At 40.9% G+C, this 19,527-nt stretch overlaps 1 protein-coding gene across 5 annotated transcripts in view; it reads left to right on the forward strand.

The window, feature by feature from the left end:
- The window catches only part of ELAVL4 (ELAV like RNA binding protein 4), a 62,222-nt gene that overhangs the window by 10,354 nt on the left and 32,341 nt on the right, over window positions 1-19,527 (forward strand). For all 5 annotated transcript variants that reach the window (XM_058029896.1, XM_058029895.1, XM_058029893.1 and 2 more), the window contains exon 2: window positions 9,381-9,621. In XM_058029896.1, the coding sequence (XP_057885879.1) occupies window positions 9,393-9,621 (229 nt within the window). In that variant the 5' untranslated portion in view covers window positions 9,381-9,392. The remainder of the gene's footprint in view (window positions 1-9,380; window positions 9,622-19,527) is intronic.

A 19,527-nucleotide genomic window follows, 5' to 3' on the forward strand; every position in this document is an offset into this window, starting at 1 on the left:
GCTTAGACCTGCAAGCTGCAGTATCCATAGAGATGCTGTTGCCAGCAGTTGAGATGTACACATGTTGATTAGTGTTTCCTAATTGCATTTAGCAGTGTGTCTTCATTAACATCCTGTTGAGGACAGAGCCTTAAAACATCTTGGTTGGGTTGTGTGTTTCACTAAGCCATCCATTCCTGCCTAATAGAAGCCTGGCTTTGCATGAAAAATACATGGGCAACATTTTCAGAAGAGCTTATGGTTTAGGATCTGAAATCCTATTGCAGTGAACTTTAATGAATATTAAATTGCTTAAGGGCTTCTGAAAATTGCAGCTTTTTGTTTCTAGAACTTCAGTAGAAATAACAGCAGTGGGGGGTTGGATGTTCCTAGGCTTCACGGAGAGCCTGCACTGTCCTTGCTTTGCTTTGCCTTCTGGTAAGTAGATGCTTTTAGGTTTCAGTATGGCTCATAACACAGGTTTCACTGACTAAACTCTGGGGTTGCAAATGATTCTAGATTATTTTCTTAAAGGGAAAAAAGCATAAAGTGGAATTGTGACAGGTCTACAGCAGCTGAAGACTTGCAGCTGTCTGCTTCTTTCATGAACATGTACGTCCCCGTGGGAATCTGTGCGTCAGTACACAGTGCCACATACATATTCCCAAGTCAGTAATAGAATTCAGCTACAGATTAGCAATATATAACTCAGTAATAGAGTCAGTAAACCAAACAAGTAAGTAGTGATTAGGAAACAAAACTGAGCTAAAAATAAAATTCAGAAAGTAACCAGAAATATAAAAAGACTCTCAATTTCCTTTGCTTTCATTTCAGTGTATTTTTAGGCTGCATGTCCTTTAGACTGAGAATGTCTTAAGTGTTGATCTCTTCCACGTTCTTACTGTCTAATATGTAGGCTTTTGAGAGACCCTCTTCAGTATTTCAGTTTTCCTCGTGTCCTTACTGTTTTTGTTGGTATATCTGTTTTTTTATCACCCTGTTAACACTTATTTCAAACATGGTTTCTGTTAGTCACAGTCTCTTTTTCAAGAGGGACAGTGCAGTCACTGGGAGACCTCTTGCCTTCGTGGTATCTAATATCTGCAGCCCATGGAGAAAGAAGATGGTTTCATCAAATTTTGGCTTGGAGTGTCAATCAAAGAGCTCTTTTTGCTGAGACTTGATTTTTTTTTTTTTTTTTTTTTTTATTCCTTTAGCCTTTGTATGAGTCTTGAGAGAGCAAGTAGTAGCCTCAGTGAAAAGACAGGAGGGAATAAGAAGCAATCTGGAATGATGAAATTACTAAAATAAAGCCCTTGTAAAATTTTAGGCACCGGGTTGCCTGGTATGAATTTGGCAGAAGTAGAAGTGCGATTGAAGAAGAAATAGATGTTCCTTCAGAAGTGAAGGCCTGACCGTGTTGTCTTTATTTCAGTCCGAAAATAGCGCAGCCCTTTGAGCAGAGGCGGCGGGTGACCCCCAGAGACGCGGGTGGGCAGGAGCCGCTGGTGGCCTGGCCCAGGACACAAGTAGGACACAGCCCTGCCACCAGCCTCTGTTGTGGTCTGTGGGATCCAAGTGGTTGTAGGGGTTTTTAACCTGAGCTGGTTGGGTCCCTCATCTAATAGGACACATCCATTTTCCTCTCCTGGTCTTTTCGGTGATGCCTTTCTCCAAAGCTGTGTTCCAGAGTGCTGTTTGAATGCTGCGAAGTCAAGGTTATGTTTTCCTGCCTCTTCCTGTCTGAATTGCATTTAATGGTAGAAATTATCATATATGCTGGTGAAACCATTCTAAATAAACTAGGGGATAACTGGCTGGCATTCCAAAAGTCAGTTTGTCTTAATGTAAAGGACGACCCTTATCCAGAGACAGAAGGAAACTTCTGTGCCCAGCACCTATTACACCACTTTCTTCCTTACCATCTCCCAAGTGCTGTTGCTGTGGGCTTCAATAAGATACTGGGAGAACACTGAAGAATAGAGCCAAGCACCTCTGATGTTTCCAACAGGCATAGTTGCCAATAATCTTTGCAAGAGGCAAAGAAAAAGCTGGAAATAGTTGCAAGTAAAGCTCAGTGGAAGTTCATAAAGCATCTCATATTTTGTGAGCTGAGGTAATACACAACACAGAATTATAACTATATTCTGCTTCTGGACAAACATGGTTGTCCTTATAAATGTGCCATTTCTGCTTCCCAGAAACTGCTGTGTGTGGAGCGCTTGTCCGTGCACCTGCTCCCCAGTCCTGTGTATTTCCTCTGAGCTTTGCAGAGTGCTGAGCTCTATGAATGATAATTGTAGTTCTCCTCCTCCAATTTCTTACCCCCAGAGTACCTGCAGGAAGAGTAAGAGATTATGCAAAGTATGTGGTATGGTGCCTTTGTTCCTATCTTCAGTGTAGTTACTGGATGTGTAGTTCCAGGAGTGTTTTCCCCTACTGCTCAACTAGTAGCTGTTGAAATAGTTGCAACTTATTTTGGTGCATACTTTTCACTGCCTACTCATTCCCTTTTGTTCTTAAAATCAAATACAAAACTGTAGAGCCCATATCTTTGTAGGAGCAGAAGACATCTGAAACTCTCAAAAAACCTGTAGTTTAGTGCATCATTATTATATTGGTTTTCTTTTTGAATAGGTTGTTAGGAGTGGTATCTTATCAGTGGGCCAGGTTTGAGGGTAGGGTGGTGCATTACAGGGCTGTCACAGCTTCCTGTTTAACTTCAGCAGTTTGCTTAGATACTTTCATCTGGTTTGACTTTTATTTCACTTCTGTGAAATCTGGAATAAAAAGTATCAGGTTTTGCCTGTTTTTGTCACTGTGCTGGTAGAGCAGCAGTCCCTGCCTTACTGCCCATTTGTACAGCACAACTTGGTGCTGCTGTGGGTTATGACCTTCAGGCACTGCAGTGATAACAAGTAATATTGCCAGTAAACTTTGCTTTCATTTCACTGCAGACTGGGGACAGAATATTTTGGTTTAGCATATTCATGAAAAAGCTTATTATGGACTGGTTCAGGATAAATTTAGCTATTAAAGAAAATAATTTTCTCCTTTATTTGAACTGAGGCTTGCATCTTAAAATGAATGCATTTGTTGTCTCCATTTGGATCATTTTTGTGCTCTGCACAATTATTGTGGCACCATAAATGTGAATTTGCTGAAAGTGTTTGAACGCCATTTCAACCTGAGTGCAGCTCACTCTGAAAGCAAGTTAAGACGGCTGTGTCTGTGCCATGAGAGCCAGAGATTGCCAGTTTTCTGAGCTGAGACTTTCAGCTGTTTCTATATTTAAAATATTAAATGTGACTTTTACTCCAAGGAAGGTAAAGATGTAGCATGTAGAAGTGTGTGTGAGTGGGGAACATGTCAAAATATGGAGGGTTAGATAATGATTTGTTTCTGGGGTATTGGGTTTGCCTCCAGGCAGATAGACTAAAAAGCTTCATTTCCCCCCTTTATTTCATGTTCATGATGTATTTATTAGGTAAATAATAGCAAAGTCTAGTTGTGCAGTACGTAAGCTTTAATAAAAATGTAATTGACAGTGAAATTTGACAGTTGTTACAGTTAAGAGAATCTGTACTGGAGCTGCACACAGAGCATCATTTGCTGCTCCTGAGGTCACTTAAGAAAAAGCCCACGTGTGGTCCAGGTGCACCTGCTTCTTGCTCTGGCTGCAGTTGTGGTTTTGAACCAAGGAAGGCTTAAAAAAAAGGCCTAAACTTTATGTTCTTTTCCTTTAACACTCTGATGGGAAGGTGGCATGATGTGTCCTGAACATTCTGTGATCCAGTGCCTCATTCTGTGAAAAAATGTGCTAAATCCTCATGGAGCAAGTAGCAGTCTGGTGCATTTTAAACTGGGCTGGGGTTCCTGGGCTGGAGCAGGGCTGAGGGGCCTGGATGTGTTTGTGTGTTGTGCTCCATGCCCATGGATCAGCCTCCTGGCTTTGGCATGGCTATTGATGGCTCAGCAGATGGCAAGGCTGTGCATGGGCTGGTCGGGCAGCCCCTGTAAATGGGGATTTTCTCACCTGCAGAAAACTTCTGGGGGAACAGACTTGTACTGTGCTGACTTCCATTCAAAAGAGCAGATATGCAGGGAGTTAAAGCCTGTTCCCTCATTGTATGAGGGAAACCTTTGTGAATCTACATTTATTTTCTTTGAGAGGTTTTGTTTGTTTCTTCTTTTGTCATCGTTTTTCACGAGATGGCTGTGGGACCTCTGCCATGGCACCATTTGTTTTCACTTGTAAAAGCAAACAACTTGCAATGCTAATTAAAGAGCTTTTTTAGATAAAGTAAGAGCTTTGCATTATTTATCTAAACTCTTTTTTATGGGAGAATGTTCTGAGTTTGTTCATTAATGAACACTTAGAAATAATATAAAATTAGACCTCATGAATTCTTCATGAGGTGTAATTTGCCATGATCTTTTTTCTTGGCATTTAGGTGCTGTGAACAGTTCATTATTCATAGCTAACTTTTTTGACTTCTGAGTCCTCAAAATGGATATGTCTGCATGAATTTTCTGGGGTTTAGAATTTTTTTCAGATTTTGATTTTAGGAGGAGATTGCTTCTGGTGTGTTTAGAAATACTCCTCTTTAGTGCCTGTAAATAACACTTAAGATTTTTTGTGATTTTTTTTTTTAATACATACAAAATTAGTTTGTTTATTGTGGACTATGGTCAGTAGAGTATACATAATTCAGACAGCAGGAATGGATGCTGACTATTTGCTGAATGCAAGCTCCTTTTGCTGTACATATGTGAAAGCCTCAGTTCAACATGCAGCCCTTCTTTTAGACTGCTGAGAAGGAATTTTGTAAATATAAAAAATGTATATTAACATTTACCAAGCCATTGGCTATTGCTTATGCATGCAATAGGGAGATAAGGCTGTCTTAGTCTGTGGGTAGTTTTCCAAATGATTCATTAACTGTGCTTTGTAATGGTAGATGGATGTCACACATTTACTGTAATAAGTGAAGATTAGTGTCAGTTACTCCAGCTTGTAATAGTTGGTAATTGTAATAGTTCTGTTTATACATACAGGTATTTTTTGCGTTATTGTTGGAGCTAATATTTTAGCAGGAATAAATTGAAATTAGTTGAATTAATTGAAAAAACAATGGAAATGTGATGGAAGTATTTCTGAAACATTAGTAATGTAGGAGTAGCTCTAATGGGTATTTGTGGCAGATACTCTGTGGGAGAGGTTTATACCAAGCCTTTTGGTAAGCAGTGTTTTGCAAAACACTGGCAAAGCTTCTGTTGTCTTCCCCAAAGCATTTATTTGTGAAATCTGTCAAACTAAAATACCTCATACTTTGCTGATACATTACCATAGTGAGAAAAGTAGCACACCAGGATATGGTCATTTTTTTAAAGCAGGAGTCTGATGAAATCCATGCACAATTTGAAACATGTAACTTACTAAATCAGTGTTGAAATTCTACCACAGATAGTATTTGTCAGCGTTAGAATATTGGTGGCTAAATGATCAAATGTCTGTTAGCAATAACTGCAGTTTATTCCTCAAAGATGCTATTACCCTATATATAGAGTATTATGTGGCAGTATTGGGAGTTTGGCAAGTTATTGCCCCCAAAAAATGCTTCTTTATACCAGTAGCATGTGAATGTCATCACACATGACATTTGCACCGTAATATTTCAGGACCGGTAGTAACTGCCTAAATTGGGTCAGAAAAGGTCTACAAAAAGAGATGTTGCTCAGAGCACAGATATTGCTGAATTTACTTGCTTATGGAGGTTTAAGAATACCTTCAGGGATAACAGTATATTTTGTTTTTAAAAAATTAACATAGGTGTTAAGTCACTCTTGAATTTTCAACGTTTGTTTTGCCTATATCCAGATGTATCCTTGATGAGTTAGGCTGACTTAGAGCTTTCTTGGGTATTTTGGTAGAATTTAATTGCAGCCCAATACTTTTCTGTATGTTAAAAAAAATTATTACCAGTAATTAAAACACAAAGCTAACTGTGTGCCCTAGAAACTGGAGTATTGATTTTAAAAATACTCACATTGTGGTACAGGTATTGAATTAAAAATTTAAATCTTAGTGTTGTGCATAGAGGAAAAAAAAAACATACAGCGACTGTCATGTTGAAATCTATCTGAATAAATAATATTCCTCTTATGTAATGTGCTGACTGATGTGGAATCAACAGCTACTTAATATTAAAGCCAGTGCTTGACAATAAACATCCCAAGGCATGCACACTGAACTCTGCCCGGGGTTTGAGCTTCGGGTGTGTCGGGGACAGGACCAAATGTTTGGGGAGGAGAGCCAGGGCTTCCCTTTTGGTTACCATTAATTAATGTGAGTTTCTATTCATGCAGGAGTCAGAATGCACACCTGAAGCGTTATTCCTTTGTGCCTGTGAGAGCTTCGAATGCCAGCTCTGCTACAGAACTGCTTTGCACAGAAATCACTCTGTAAATGGAGACTTAAAATTATGCAGTAAAAAAAACATATCTGAAGTCCTTTATCAGAAATGCTTTTCATAATTCAACATTTCTCTCTATCCATTATCTTTTTTTTTTAATATGTGTATAGCAAATGGATTTTCAGTAACCTATGACTTGGCAATAATTTGAAGGGCAAATAAGTGCCTTGGTTTTCCGTTCTACTATTAAATAATCAGGAAAACCTAATTGGAGTTGAGAATAACTAGGAAGAAAACCTGGCACCTGGTGCAAAATCAGTTTATGCCAAGATACTTTGAAGTATATGAGGAAATGTACTTGTTCAGGAACAGATTTTTACCGAGCAGCTTACTCTTAATGTTCTGAATGTGTTAAATGTCTTGGGTTGAATTCTGTTCCTTTGCTTGGTGGGGGAAAGTATGAATGCTGAAAATTTAACTAAAAACCTTTTGCAAAATGCCTAAGTAGGACACCAAGCAGTTAGGAATTTTGTTTTCTTTCACAGATTTTAAAAAGATCCAGGGTTATTGTCTACCGCGGGGAACTATAGATAGCTTTTGAGTCTGTTGCTAATAATAGATGCTGTACCTTCCTCGGTGAGTGGTGCTGAAGTCCTGCTTCTGCTGAAACTGAAACCAGAGGTGTGCTGTCCCTGCTGGCTCCAGGGGGGCAGGATCAGTCCCTAAAACCGCAGCTCATCTTGTGGGGTTTTGCATTGGGAAGAATACGGTCCGGTGATGTAAAGGCGGGCGGGAGGCTGCCGTTAACCATGTCAGCTGCTTCACTCACCCTCTCACTGTGCCTTGGCGTCGGGACTGGCATTTTCTCCCCCAGATTTCGGCCGGGTGGCTGCGGGTGTGGGCCGTAGGAGCGGGCTGTGCCGAGCGGGAGCGCGGCCGCCTTGGGGTGCGAACCCCGGCCCCGCAGCGGCTGCTGGAGCTCGGAGCCGTGGGGTCGCGGAGGTGCGGAGATCAAGGCATGATCTTCCAGCTGGAATCCCGAGCTAAACAGATTTAGCAGCATCTGAAGCGTTTAAGTAGTACGTGTGAGTAAATACATGGGTGGAATTAGCTTGGAGAAGGGAAGGGAGTATGGCCGATGCCGGGTAGAAGAGGGAATCTTGAAGGAAGAGCGTGTGGGGCTGGCACAGCTTGGCCAAGGATGCCAGCAGCGCTTGGTGCCACGTGGCTGGTAAAATTGGCAGGGGGATTCTGGTTTGGATGTGCCCATGTCTTTCAAGAAGTGACTATTTTTGTGCAGTTTATTTTCAAAATGATTTCTGCTGTGTGGTTTTAAGGCATCTCTGTTAAGCACAATGTGGCAAGGCTTCTTTTTATTTAAAAGCTGTTAAACCAAGTAGCTATTCCTGGGCTTGATAATAAAAATAATGGTAATTCAAAACTTATTTCCATTGATAAAAAAGAGGGTTATTTCCTAAATGAGGCATTAAACTAACACTGAAGCGTTTCAATTAAAAAAAAAGACATGGCCAGAATATAACCTATTTAGACTCTGAGCCACCCTCATGCAGTTAATTTTAGAATCGACACCCCTTTTTTGGAGTGTGTGTGTCCCCATCCTCCTGAATTACGGGCCTAATTTGTCACAATATGTACATCCCTGGATTTAAAAAAGAAAGCAAATTAAGTCTGGAGTAATTATAATAATTACAGGATCGGCAGAATACCAGGTTCAGAGTGTGTGGTGCCTTAGCCCCCTGTTCTCCCGTGCTGTCCCTGGGCAGTGGAATCTCCTGCCTGGGGCAGCAGTTTGCATCACTGACTCTGGTGGAGGGAAGCTGAGCCCATCTGAGGGATGATCTTCGATGCCAGTGAAGCTGCACATCACAAACCTCACAGCAGGCAGCAAGAGCCACCATTTGTATTGCTTCAATTTATCCAGAACTGAGGCTAAGCTGTCCCTTCCTTTGGCAGCACTGGGGACAGTGAAGCTGGGCTAGAACCCACAGTAGAGGCAAATTATATAGAAAAAGCTCGAAGTACCCAGGTTTTTCTGCTTCCTTTGTCTGCCTGTGCAGTTTTGGGATGGAAACTTGTGTTCTGCAGATAAACATGCAGGCAGCTTTGCTCACGTGATGGGTGACACTGGTGACAATGGGGCTACTGTCCTGCAACACACTTTGTTAAGCTGGATTCTTATTTGTCGTTTTTTGGAAAGGTCTATTTAAGTCTCTTCGGTGAAAATTGGAGATTTCTGTTTCAGGATAGATGTGCTTGTTATAATTGCAGCCTTCACCTGTGCCTGATAAGCCTTTCTTTGATTAAACCTTTTTGATTATAGTAAATGTCTGAAGACCTTTGTATCTGTGAAGATTGCAAATCCAGGGCTCTATTATTTAAAGAGATGTCAGTTCCTTAGTGGAAAATATAGGTGGAGAATATAGGTCATCACTGGAACCAGTCAATGGTATGTCTTGGGACACCAAGTTTATTAATTGAAGGCAAGCTGAGTGACGATATGGTGCAGATTGACTGTGCCTGGTTAATGTTGTTGTCATTGCACTCTGTGATACAGTTATTAAATAGGTAAAATATTTTACCTTTTCATATAGAGCCATACACTTACTTCATCTGATTTAATGGAACTATAATTTTAATTATGATTATTACCTTAAATTATAATTAAATTTATGTGGTTTAAATTTACATTTGTGAAAATGGCTGCGTGATGAAAGCAGAAATCAGCTTCGCATTAACAAAAAAAGGTTTTTTTTAACTGCATCTTAGTATATGCTCACAGCCAAAGACTAGCATGACCTACTTTGCAACAATAACAGAGGAATCAAGCCGGGTTTTTTTGTTGAAGTATCTAAATTGGCCATGAATGCTACCTACTCATTCGTTTGTGAGTATCTTTAAAAATAGCTATTGTATCTATGAAACTTAAGGGTGGTTTTTTTTCCCCTTTCTCTTATTTTGCTGCAGATAATTAGCACCATGGAGCCTCAGGTGTCGAATGGCCCTACTTCCAATACAACCAATGGACCCTCCAGCAACAGTAGAAACTGCCCTTCCCCCATGCAGACAGGGGCTGCTACAGATGACAGCAAAACCAACCTCATAGTCAACTATTTACCCCAGAACATGACCCAGGAGGAGTTCAGGAGTCTCTTCGGGAGCATTGGCGAAATCGAATCCTGCAAGCTCGTGAGAGACAAAATCACAGGTAAGCGCTTGGTGTTGTGGGGTTTGCCTGGTAAGGGTCGGCTTGTGCTTGGGGTCAGCAGAGCCCTGGTGCTGCTGTATTGCAAGTGCTAACACAGGCACTGCGTCTGCTGCATTCCCTAACTTCAGGGGCAGGCCTTTTGTTTTCAGGGCTGCACACTGGATCTAGAGCAGCTGAGAAGCCCCTTGTCTCTCAGCATCTACAGATCTGGGGGAGAAGTCTGAACATTGCCAGGCTGCATGTGTGTAACACACTGTGCAGCTTCCTGCAGGAGAGCTTAGACAGTGGCCTTGCTTTCCTCTTCATTCTCATTTTTATTTAACACGGACTGGTCTGAATGGCTTGAGCCAAATGATGGTTCCTAATTCTGTCTCTGCCATTTGAGCTTCCCCTCATTAATTTCAGCCTGTTTAAGACCACTCTAAAGTGAGATGGTTCTGCATGTCCATCACAGCTTATTGACCATGGTGTTCTGGAGCAGCACTGGGCTATTCTTGAGACACACTGCTCTGGATTTCATTCAGACAGCTCTAGATAATAGTTAAGTAACTCTGGTCCCCAAAAACATTCTAGTTTGCAGGGATCCTTTTTCATATGAAGTGGTGCCCGTTGGTAGGTGCCTTCAGAATAGCAGCCTCCCATGGCAGATGCTGCCTCAACAAGGAGAGGTCTGCACTGTCACTAGAGGAGGTGTGGATGGGTGCAGATGCACCTGGCCTGATCCACATCCTTGATGCTGCAGCCAGGAATCCACTGGTGCACAAGATGGGATGAACAATCAGCTTTTATAGGTTAGTTTTCTGGGTTGTGTGTCTACTCACACCGTAGGTGGGAGCAGCTGAAATTTCACTGCTGTTCAGTGCATCACCAGTGCTGTTATGTTTAGCACAGAGAGCAGCAGCCTTGGGAGGGAAAGGGTTCCAAAAAAGGAGTCAGCTCCCCTCAGAGGCTCTTCTGGCAACTTGGGGGTGTGCTCTGTGGGAAGAGGCACCATGGGAAGATGAGGAATTAAAATGCAAATCTTCATACCTGCTTCTATAACATCCTGGCAGCCATTGTACTGGCAGCATTAGCATGATCTGCTTAGTGCTTTTCAACATGCAATGTTCCTTTTTTGTTTACTTCCCGACACACAGCACTGCTCTGGTTGAACACAAGGCACATAACAAATGGCAGTAGCTGCAGGGCAGCTTGAGTCCTCACAAGTGTAGTCCAGCAGAGCTTTCTTTAGCACATTGACCATGATGTATCTATTGCAGTAAATCTTCTGATTTGGCCACAGCTCCGGGTGTTCTGAAAAGAAGATTGAAAAATGGAGTTGACTTTTATTTACTTTGGGGTTTTTTTTCTACAGGCCTTTGTTTTTCTTCTAGGCTGAAAATAATCTGAAAAATTTAACTGCAGGTTAGTTCAGTTATTTCAGGCAGAAGTGAAACCTTCATCTACAGGAGTCTAGGGTGCCTAGCTTGAATTTTCATCTTGTGTTTCACGAGCTTTTACTACTTACTCTATCCCTCAAATTCATGATGATGTTCTTACAATAAATTTTCAAGACTTAAGATATTCAGTGTTGTTTTCATAGAGAATGTCTTTGGACAGAGAGCCATTACTTCATCGGCAAGGAACAGTATTCTTTTTGTTTCATTCCATCTCCAGGCTTTTGTCTTTCTGTTTGAAGATATGAGAAATTTGCTATATGATCTTCTGACACATTCTTGGGTAGTTTTTTTGCCTGTGCTTTTTGTTTCCATACAAGGTGCATAAATCTTTGATCATTAAAATACTTTAAAGGAACCATTCTTTAAAAAAAACTTGTGTAGATGCCTTGAGGACATTACCCCTACGTGTTGTTTTAAGAGGTGATACAAGTACAAAAGAGCCATATTTGCAAAAAAAAAATTGTGCTCTAAATTATCTGTGCTGTTTTTGAAAACAGAATTTCATCTGCCAAGGTTTTCAGGCCTGTTATCAAGGCATTGTGCAACATTAGTGAATTTGAGGATGCATATTCATTCCTCACATTGAATTCAGAGTTAGTAAATCAAATTCAGTCCTCTGCCAGAAGCAGTTCATGTTTTTAAGGCTCTTAGAACATGGAGAGTAACAAAATGGAAATGCACTGAGGTCACAGCCAGCTCATCTCTCTGGATCATCATGTAAGCATGCTCTTCATTAGGCCCCTGGACTGGTTTTTTGGGAGGGGAGGGATGGAGGTATGCCAGTAGGCTGCAGGAGGAATGACTGGCTTTTCAGGGGTTCTTTGCTTTTTCCTTATTAAAAATCAATAGAAGTATTTTTTTCAGGCAGTGAAAGCTATATTGAAAAAAAACCCCCAGTGAAGTCTTAAGCTATTGCTTCCGCAGTGAAGATGTGAAAGAGTTTGGATTTTACCTGCTTTTAGACTTGTCATTGTTTCTGTTGAAAATTTTGTGGCTTTAATAAATCTAAGCTAAGCATGCTCTGTTTTGTTATGCCTTTTAAAAATGTGCTGTTCTTTCTGTTAAAAGTCTGGTTTGTCTTCATATATTGTAAGTTTGCTTCCTTCTTGCTGGGCTGAATTATCAGGCAAATCAAAAAAAAGTCAGAAGAAAAAGTTGTAGGGAGAGCTTGCTTCAAGAAAAATAGAAAAGGTCATAAACCAAATCATGATTAAATAGTTCTCCTGGCAAAACCATAGTAGAAAATCTCAAATGTATTTCTGAAGATAGGTAGCATTGAATTGGCTCATATAAAAGATTCTATTTCCCTTGTCAAGGAGCTGCAAAGTTGCGGGTTTTTTTTTTTAGGATAATGTTGAGTCTTCTGAAATGTTTTTTTTCAAGGAGTTAAAAGGCATAGCAAGTCTTTTTAAACATACTGGATCTCTCCAATAAAATTCATAACCTGAGCTCTTATTCATTTTAAATTTGGTTAAACAATGACAGGAGTAGTCATCTGCTCCAAGTCTTTTTGCAGCCTTAGAACAGTAGTAGGAGTTTTTAATAAAATTGGTTTATGAAGTTGCCCCCTCGCTTTGGGGAGGCACATGTTAAAACAAGCATATTCCTTTACTAAAAAACTATGCTAATTTGGTAGTACACCGCTCTGAGTTGAATAGGAATGACAGCTTCTAAGACAGCCTTTAATTTGGTATTCAAAACCAAAATCGTAAACTTGGGTTTTGTTTGGTAGCTTCTCAGAACAGGCAGGATATACAGTAGCATTTTTTAAAGATGCTAATGACTTGAGAGAGGAGATGGAAGTCAGGCATACATTTTAATTATGGGGGAGGGGTTGCAATAGCAAAAATGGTTTGGGGTTTTTTTTTTTTTTTCCACTGCAGAGATTTTAAGGGAATGAGACAAGGAAAAACAAGACTGAAGATAGTTGCCTTCATTTGGCAGGGGTGTTTAATAAAAGCAGAACTTGTGGTTGTAAAGTGTGCTTATTAAATTCTTCATTTACACTACCTAATTAATTCTAGCGTTTTAAATTAACAGTGAAACTGGTCCCTGCTGTACCATTTCATAGCTACAGCATATTTCGTCCAACAACCCAGTTGTTCAGGTTTAATCAGCTGCGCTCAAAAAATGAGAAGGAACTTGGGTTAAAAAAAACCCAGCTAAGTGGCATAAACATTTTAGAACAGCATTAGATGAGAGGAGGTGACTTCAGGGAGGAAACCTATGGCTTCAGATGGATGCGAGTGAGGCTCAGCACTAACCAGAAATGCTAAGCTAGAGTGTGTTGCAGATGCTCTTTATTTCTTATTTTGTCTGAAGAAAACCAGTGACAAATATCTTCATTGCTTGAGGGAGAGGGCTTGAATTCATGGGAATTTTCAGAGAAGAAATGCTGAACTTGTTTTGTCCTGTGTTTGCAAACAAAAGATCCAGTCAGCGTAGTGTCCGTCAGATACTGTAAGAGCTGCTGGCCCTCTGAGTTGTCCTTGTTGACATAGTTTGTGTGTGGGAGAAGGGGATGTTTGTTACTAGTTTTTTAATTCATTTGGTAGGTTTTTTTTTTCCTTTTTTTGTTTTTCTGTAATTTACCCAGGAACTTACCTCTTTGAATCTTCAAATGATTGGTATCCAAAACTCTTTGGCTTGCAAATCTTTTGCATCTTCAAATGATCCAGGGATGTTGTAAAGCAGAATACTTATTGATACAAGATTTCTGTGCATCCCTTAAGTTATGGCAGGGTTTGCATAATTCTACTGTGTGGTACAATTTGATGTTCTTTGCATGTATAATCAGGAACTTTGTTGTTCCTCTGCCCAGAATATAACTCTGTTGGATTTAGGTTTTTTTAATTGTTCTTTTTTTGAATTTTCAATTCCTTTAAGATCATGTACAAAGATTGAACCCTTTCACTTTAGTTTCAGATATTTATAATATTACTGATGCAGGTTTAGATTAAAACTGCCGTTCAGAAATAATCATGACATTGTAAGTATAATTTAAATATCAATGAGTGAAAAGGACAGAAGGAAATACTGACTACTTTACCTGTAGCCTTCTCTAGAAGTTATGGATTGTCTACTCCTTACTCCTTGGGATGTTCAAGCATAGGATCCAAGAACCAAAACCTACTAAAATGGCAGAATCAGAAATCATGCAGTCTTATGATAGTACTGGAAGGTATTTTTCACAAGAGAAGTGTGCAGTGCTCATTCCTGTATGGAAACCAATAAATTGTTGACCTGGGAAGGCTGTTCTGCTCCTTCAATCCAGAAGTTTGTCCACACTGAGTTGGTATTATGTGCTATGTAGAAAAAAATGTTTCCAACTTTCCTGTAAAGTAAGAATCCCATATTAAAATGCTGCTGCTGTAAAAAGCAAAGACCCAGATTTTATTTAACCAAATGATGGGGAACTAGTGTGTTTCTATCTAGAACATGCTGTTCAGAGCTACAAGTTTGCAGTTTGCTGAAATTTGGAGCTTAATTAAGCAGCGTTAATTTCAGCATCTGCATTTGGAAAGCAAGGGATGGAGAAGTTCTGTATCCTCAGGGGCAGAAGCCATTAACTGCACACTGGTGATGCCCAGGGAGGCAGGAGAGAAGGCAAGCAGGAATGGTCGTGCTCTCCAGGAGGGAATTTCTGGGGTCTGATGGCAATTGTGCAGTTGCAGGAAAACCCTGAAGCTTTCCCTGGTAGGCAGACATCACCTAGTATTGGCCCAGTGTTGGCAGCAGCCAAGGTTTATGTATTTAATTGTGGAGGTTTTGAGGCATGGTAGAGGAGATAACCAGGAGGTCCCAATGGGTCCATCTGGGTTGGAGTCAAAGGAGATCTGGAATCTCATCATAATATAAAGAGGCAAAGCAAAAATGGGAAAAATAGCTAGGGAACAAGCCTTTGGTAAGGCAGTTTGTGACAATAGGTAACTGTCGCACGGTCAAGTCTGCAAGTGAAACACTTAAGCTGGAAATTGCAGAGATATTAGTGAAATTGTGCGGCTTTGTCAAGGGGAAAAAAGATTTATTTTTATTTACAGGAAATAGTTCACAGCTATTTATGCTTAGAAGCTGCAGATAGAACATATATTCATTGAAAAATAAATTCACATACAAAGGCTGGCAGTGTTTCATCTATCTTTTCTTTAATAATTTTGTAAAATGGTGTGCCAAAAGTGTCCTGTGGAAAGGAAAAAAAAGCTCCATATGCAGATTAATATCATTTACAGTGAAACCCAGCATTAAGGTACCTGATCTGAGATCACTGGAAATCTAACCTGAGCATGAACTGCTTCTGCATTTGATGTCCAGTTCACTGATTGTGCTTTGGAAGTGCCTTCCATTTTGAGATATTCCTGGTTCCAGCGGTTTTCCCCACGCAAAATACATTAAACAGATAGGATTATAGAATGCAAGGATTATGTTAGATAAGACTTATAAACTCTTCAGAAAGTATGTAAACACTCATGCCTCCTAGCATAAGCCCACCTAATAACAGGGTTTAGGAGAAAAATACCTTGTAGAGGTAGTTTATTCCCTTGTTGACTTGGAAGGGGTTTTAGTAATTCTCTGTAAAGCAGTGGTAACTAGTCACTGATCTCTGATCATTTATTTGGCACAGATATTGTTGGACTGAGTGTTAGCAGCAATTTCATTGCTCTGGTAGAAGAGGAGAAATAATACAGTCCTTCAGAACACGGGGGAAAATTATTTCGTGCAGTGGTGTTCACCATAAATTGAATATATATTTCTGGCATTTGGCTTGATTGCATTTAAAGGTCATATTTAGTAGTGCCTCTCAAATTGGTTGTATAGGGAATCTCTGTAAGAAGCTGTGGAGTTCTTGCATTTGACTTCCTTGAAAGCAAAAGACTTATTTGCTGAAATAAGAAAAATATTTATACAGCAAAGTATTCAGCTAGGGTTCTTTTGTCTGACAGAATAATACCAAATTAGGTGAATTGCCTTAGGTTTTTCAGGAAGTGACTGTACGTTGGCCCCACTGTATTTATTAGGTAAAGGAGATTTGTATGGAAGTTACTTCTTTATGTTGAATACAATGCAGTGAGGAAAGAGTGGTCAGAGCAGTGTTAGTGCAGCTGAAAGTCAAGTGCCCAAAGAAGCACAAGTCTAAGATAATGTAGTTTGGAACTGAAAAGAAAAAATTCTTTCTGCTCATCAGATGGAATACAGACTATGCTTTAGTTTTTCATTTTATGCAGAGAATGAAATATTAAGATATGTGGAAAAGCAGACATGTTTCAGAGTCTTTTAAATTTGAAATCTAGAATTATTTTTAAAGGACTAAATATATGGCTCTGAATGTTATTAAAGACCTTTGATAAATTGATCTTAATTTCATAGCCTAGTTATTTTTACAGCTTATTTCCTGAAGTATATTCTGTTCTGGAGCAGAGATAAACGTAATTTCCATGTTGCATATCCTATTTTAAGGGCTGCAGATTCAAGACAATCCCCAAATATTGATTATTTTAATGAACATTTGCATTAAGTATCTGAACTTAGCACTGTGGGGGAGGAGACACAGAAATGGTAGCGAGTGTCTCAGTGCTGGATCTCTAAAATGTTTTTTTGTGTGGTTTGATGTCTGTGCTGAACACTGAGGAGAATGGTCAAATTAGCATCCATCATTTTCTTTATCACTTCTCTGCAGTCGCCTGGTGCAGACTCTGTGCCGGCGAACAAAAGAATTTTGATTTCTTGATTATTGGAAAAAAGCAATTGAAATGAGTGTTGGGGCAAATAGGCAGAGAGCAAGCAGGCACATGGCCCTTGTGCTGCAAAAGAGCTTTCTAATTAACTTCACTGGTTTCAATCCTGAGCTGCTTCTGCAGTGTATTAAATGCCTCTAATGCATATTTAGAGTGTTCTTCAGTTTTTGCCGCTTGGTTTGAGTAAATACCATCACCATCCTCTCAAGCCCAGTGTGGAAGGATTACCAGGGTGGTTTTCCTCAAGAGCACAAGCCTGCATCTCTGAGCTCATGACCTCCTGATACAAGGTTACTTGTGAGGCTTTCCAGTGTCTGCTGACCTCCTGCTCTGAGCCTTTTTTCCATCTCTTCTGTCACCTGCTTTGAAGAGAAGCCATCTGCCAGGGGACAGCCAGTGGAACGGCTCAGGTGCAACCCTCTCTTGGTGGCACTCCACCCTTCACTTGCAGTGTTCTCTCTCCTTTTTGGATCATTCTGCCCTCTCTTCCAGAAGCTCAGACCCTGTCCTTCAGCACTTTGCACAGCTGCTTCTCTCTGTAACTTTTTCTTTCCTTTTAGCTGAAGGAGAAAGGGGAGGAAAGGAATGTGAGTGCCAGGAAAGCTCTGGGAGACTGTCACCCACTAGCAAGGCACTCCCTGCTGAGGCAGGGTCCTGTGGGGCAGCAGCAGACAGCTCACCCAGGTACCTGTCAGGGCTCCAAGGCTGATTTTCCCAGTGTTTCTCCATTCCCTGCTGCTCAAGGAGTTCTGCCCTCCAGCCATACCTGTGAGCTGTACTGTGGCTGTCACCTCTGCCTGCTTCCCTTTGTGCTTTTGCTACACAGCTTGTCCAGGAGCAGAAGTGACCTGTGTAAAACCAGTCCAAATGCTTTGGAAATTGATCTGCCTCCCGCTCTCCCTCTTCACAAGCCCTATTTTCACCAACACTGCATGTGGAGTTTCTTCTTGACTTTCAGAGGGTGTTCAGTAAACTTGTGACCGGGGTTGCTTGACCTGCCTGCAGTAGCTCATTCTCTGAATCAGTGAGCCAGGGAGTCCTTGTCCCTTCTGTCTTGCAGAGCTGATCCATCATCAGCTGAGTTCCCCCTAGCAAGCTGTTTGTTTTCTCTTCGGCCAAAAGAGTTCTGCCATGGTGATCTTCACCTTTGCTTCTGGGAATGGTCAACCTGAGACTTTCAGACCAGGATTGGGATCTGCTGCTCCTAGGAGTGTGAATGTCCTCAGCATTCCTGCCTCTCCTCTGTTTTCTGCTACCTCAGTTTGTGTGCAGTCCCTAAACTGATCAAAGTCATCTTTCAGTTTCCATCCCCTCAGAATACATCCTTCAGATTTTTGCTTTTGGGGTTATTCTGTGACTTGAGGGAAGACCCATTTGCATGATCAAGCCAACCTCTTTGCTGTCTATTTATCAAATGAGATACAATTTGTCAAGGGCCAAGTTCCTTTTGGGATATTTACTCCATGGAGGTCTTGCCTGACCTTAAATCCTTTTTTTTCTCCTTTGCTTCCAGAAAGCTTCAGAAATTCAATCTCACTGCTTGGAAACTTAGGACACTGTTTTAAACTGACTTACAGCTAAAACTTCTTAACTTCTAGTTTTGCTGTTAAACACAAGGATATATGGAGAGGGTGTTTTCTACACCCTTAACACTGCTCACCACTTCTTTTCTCCTGCATAAAACATGGTTTCTCTTGCTGCCTGAGCTGGGAATCCAGAAACCTTTGTGTGCAGCTCACTAGCAGTCCTGTGCTCAGAGTCAGCACAGATAACCATCTCAGGAATCTGGGCTATTGGAAGTTGCTCTGATGCACAGTCTTTGCCAACAAATCTCTGGATTGCATCAGCATTCTCTTCATGTCCTGTGCTTCATTCCTGGAATAGTCATTGATAGGGTACTGCAGCCTCTGACTTTTCAAACTGTTTGTGATACAGCCTGACTTTTGTTTGGGCTCTTCTGAATCTCTCCACATCTATTAAGAAAGATTTTGCTCAGGTACCATGTTTCCCATTTTTGTGATGCCACAATCTCATGGTCACTCTACATTCTCGTTACTGCAAAATTCTCATTCTATGAAAAGAGAAGAGAGAAAGCAAGCATCATGGCCAGTCCATTTAATTGGCTTTGGTCGCTGACACTGCTTTGGCTGACTCACTGCTGCATGTTGTTGGATTCCTGAGCAGGATCCATCACTGACTTTGCAGATGTTGCTGCTTGTCCCTGCTAGGAATTTCGGTGCGAGTACCTGACTTGCAGGTGCTGCTGGAGGCAGGATATTGGACCAGGCAGACCTCTGCTCTGACAGTTCTGCTGTTCACTCTCAGCATCTGTTTAATCAGCTTGAGGGGCAAAAAACCTGAACACCTATTACTTTTATTCACAAGAGCCTATACTGCCTTTTTTTTTTCCAGTTAGATGATTTTCAAGGGGTGTTGCAAAAGCAGATGGACAAAAAGCTGCGTCATACTCACCTGCAAGCAAACAAATGGCAGCATTGCCAGTGTGATTAATTGTTGCTGTACTAGAGGGACTGCTGTTCCTGCAGTGCAAGCTCTAATCTCCCTGCTGCCCTATTCAGATAATTGTGCTCACACACATTTGGAAGCACCTTAAGTTAGGTATCAACAGGCTCCCTTCCTCTTGCTGCAGAATTCTAGGACCCAAAAAATGAGGCTGCCTCCTCCTTCTCTGGGAAGCTGTTGGCTGGATGGAGGGGGTGTATTGACTTTGCTGG

Source organism: Melospiza georgiana, chromosome 9, assembly GCF_028018845.1.
Source record: "Melospiza georgiana isolate bMelGeo1 chromosome 9, bMelGeo1.pri, whole genome shotgun sequence".
Classification (NCBI taxonomy): Eukaryota; Metazoa; Chordata; class Aves; order Passeriformes; family Passerellidae; genus Melospiza; species Melospiza georgiana.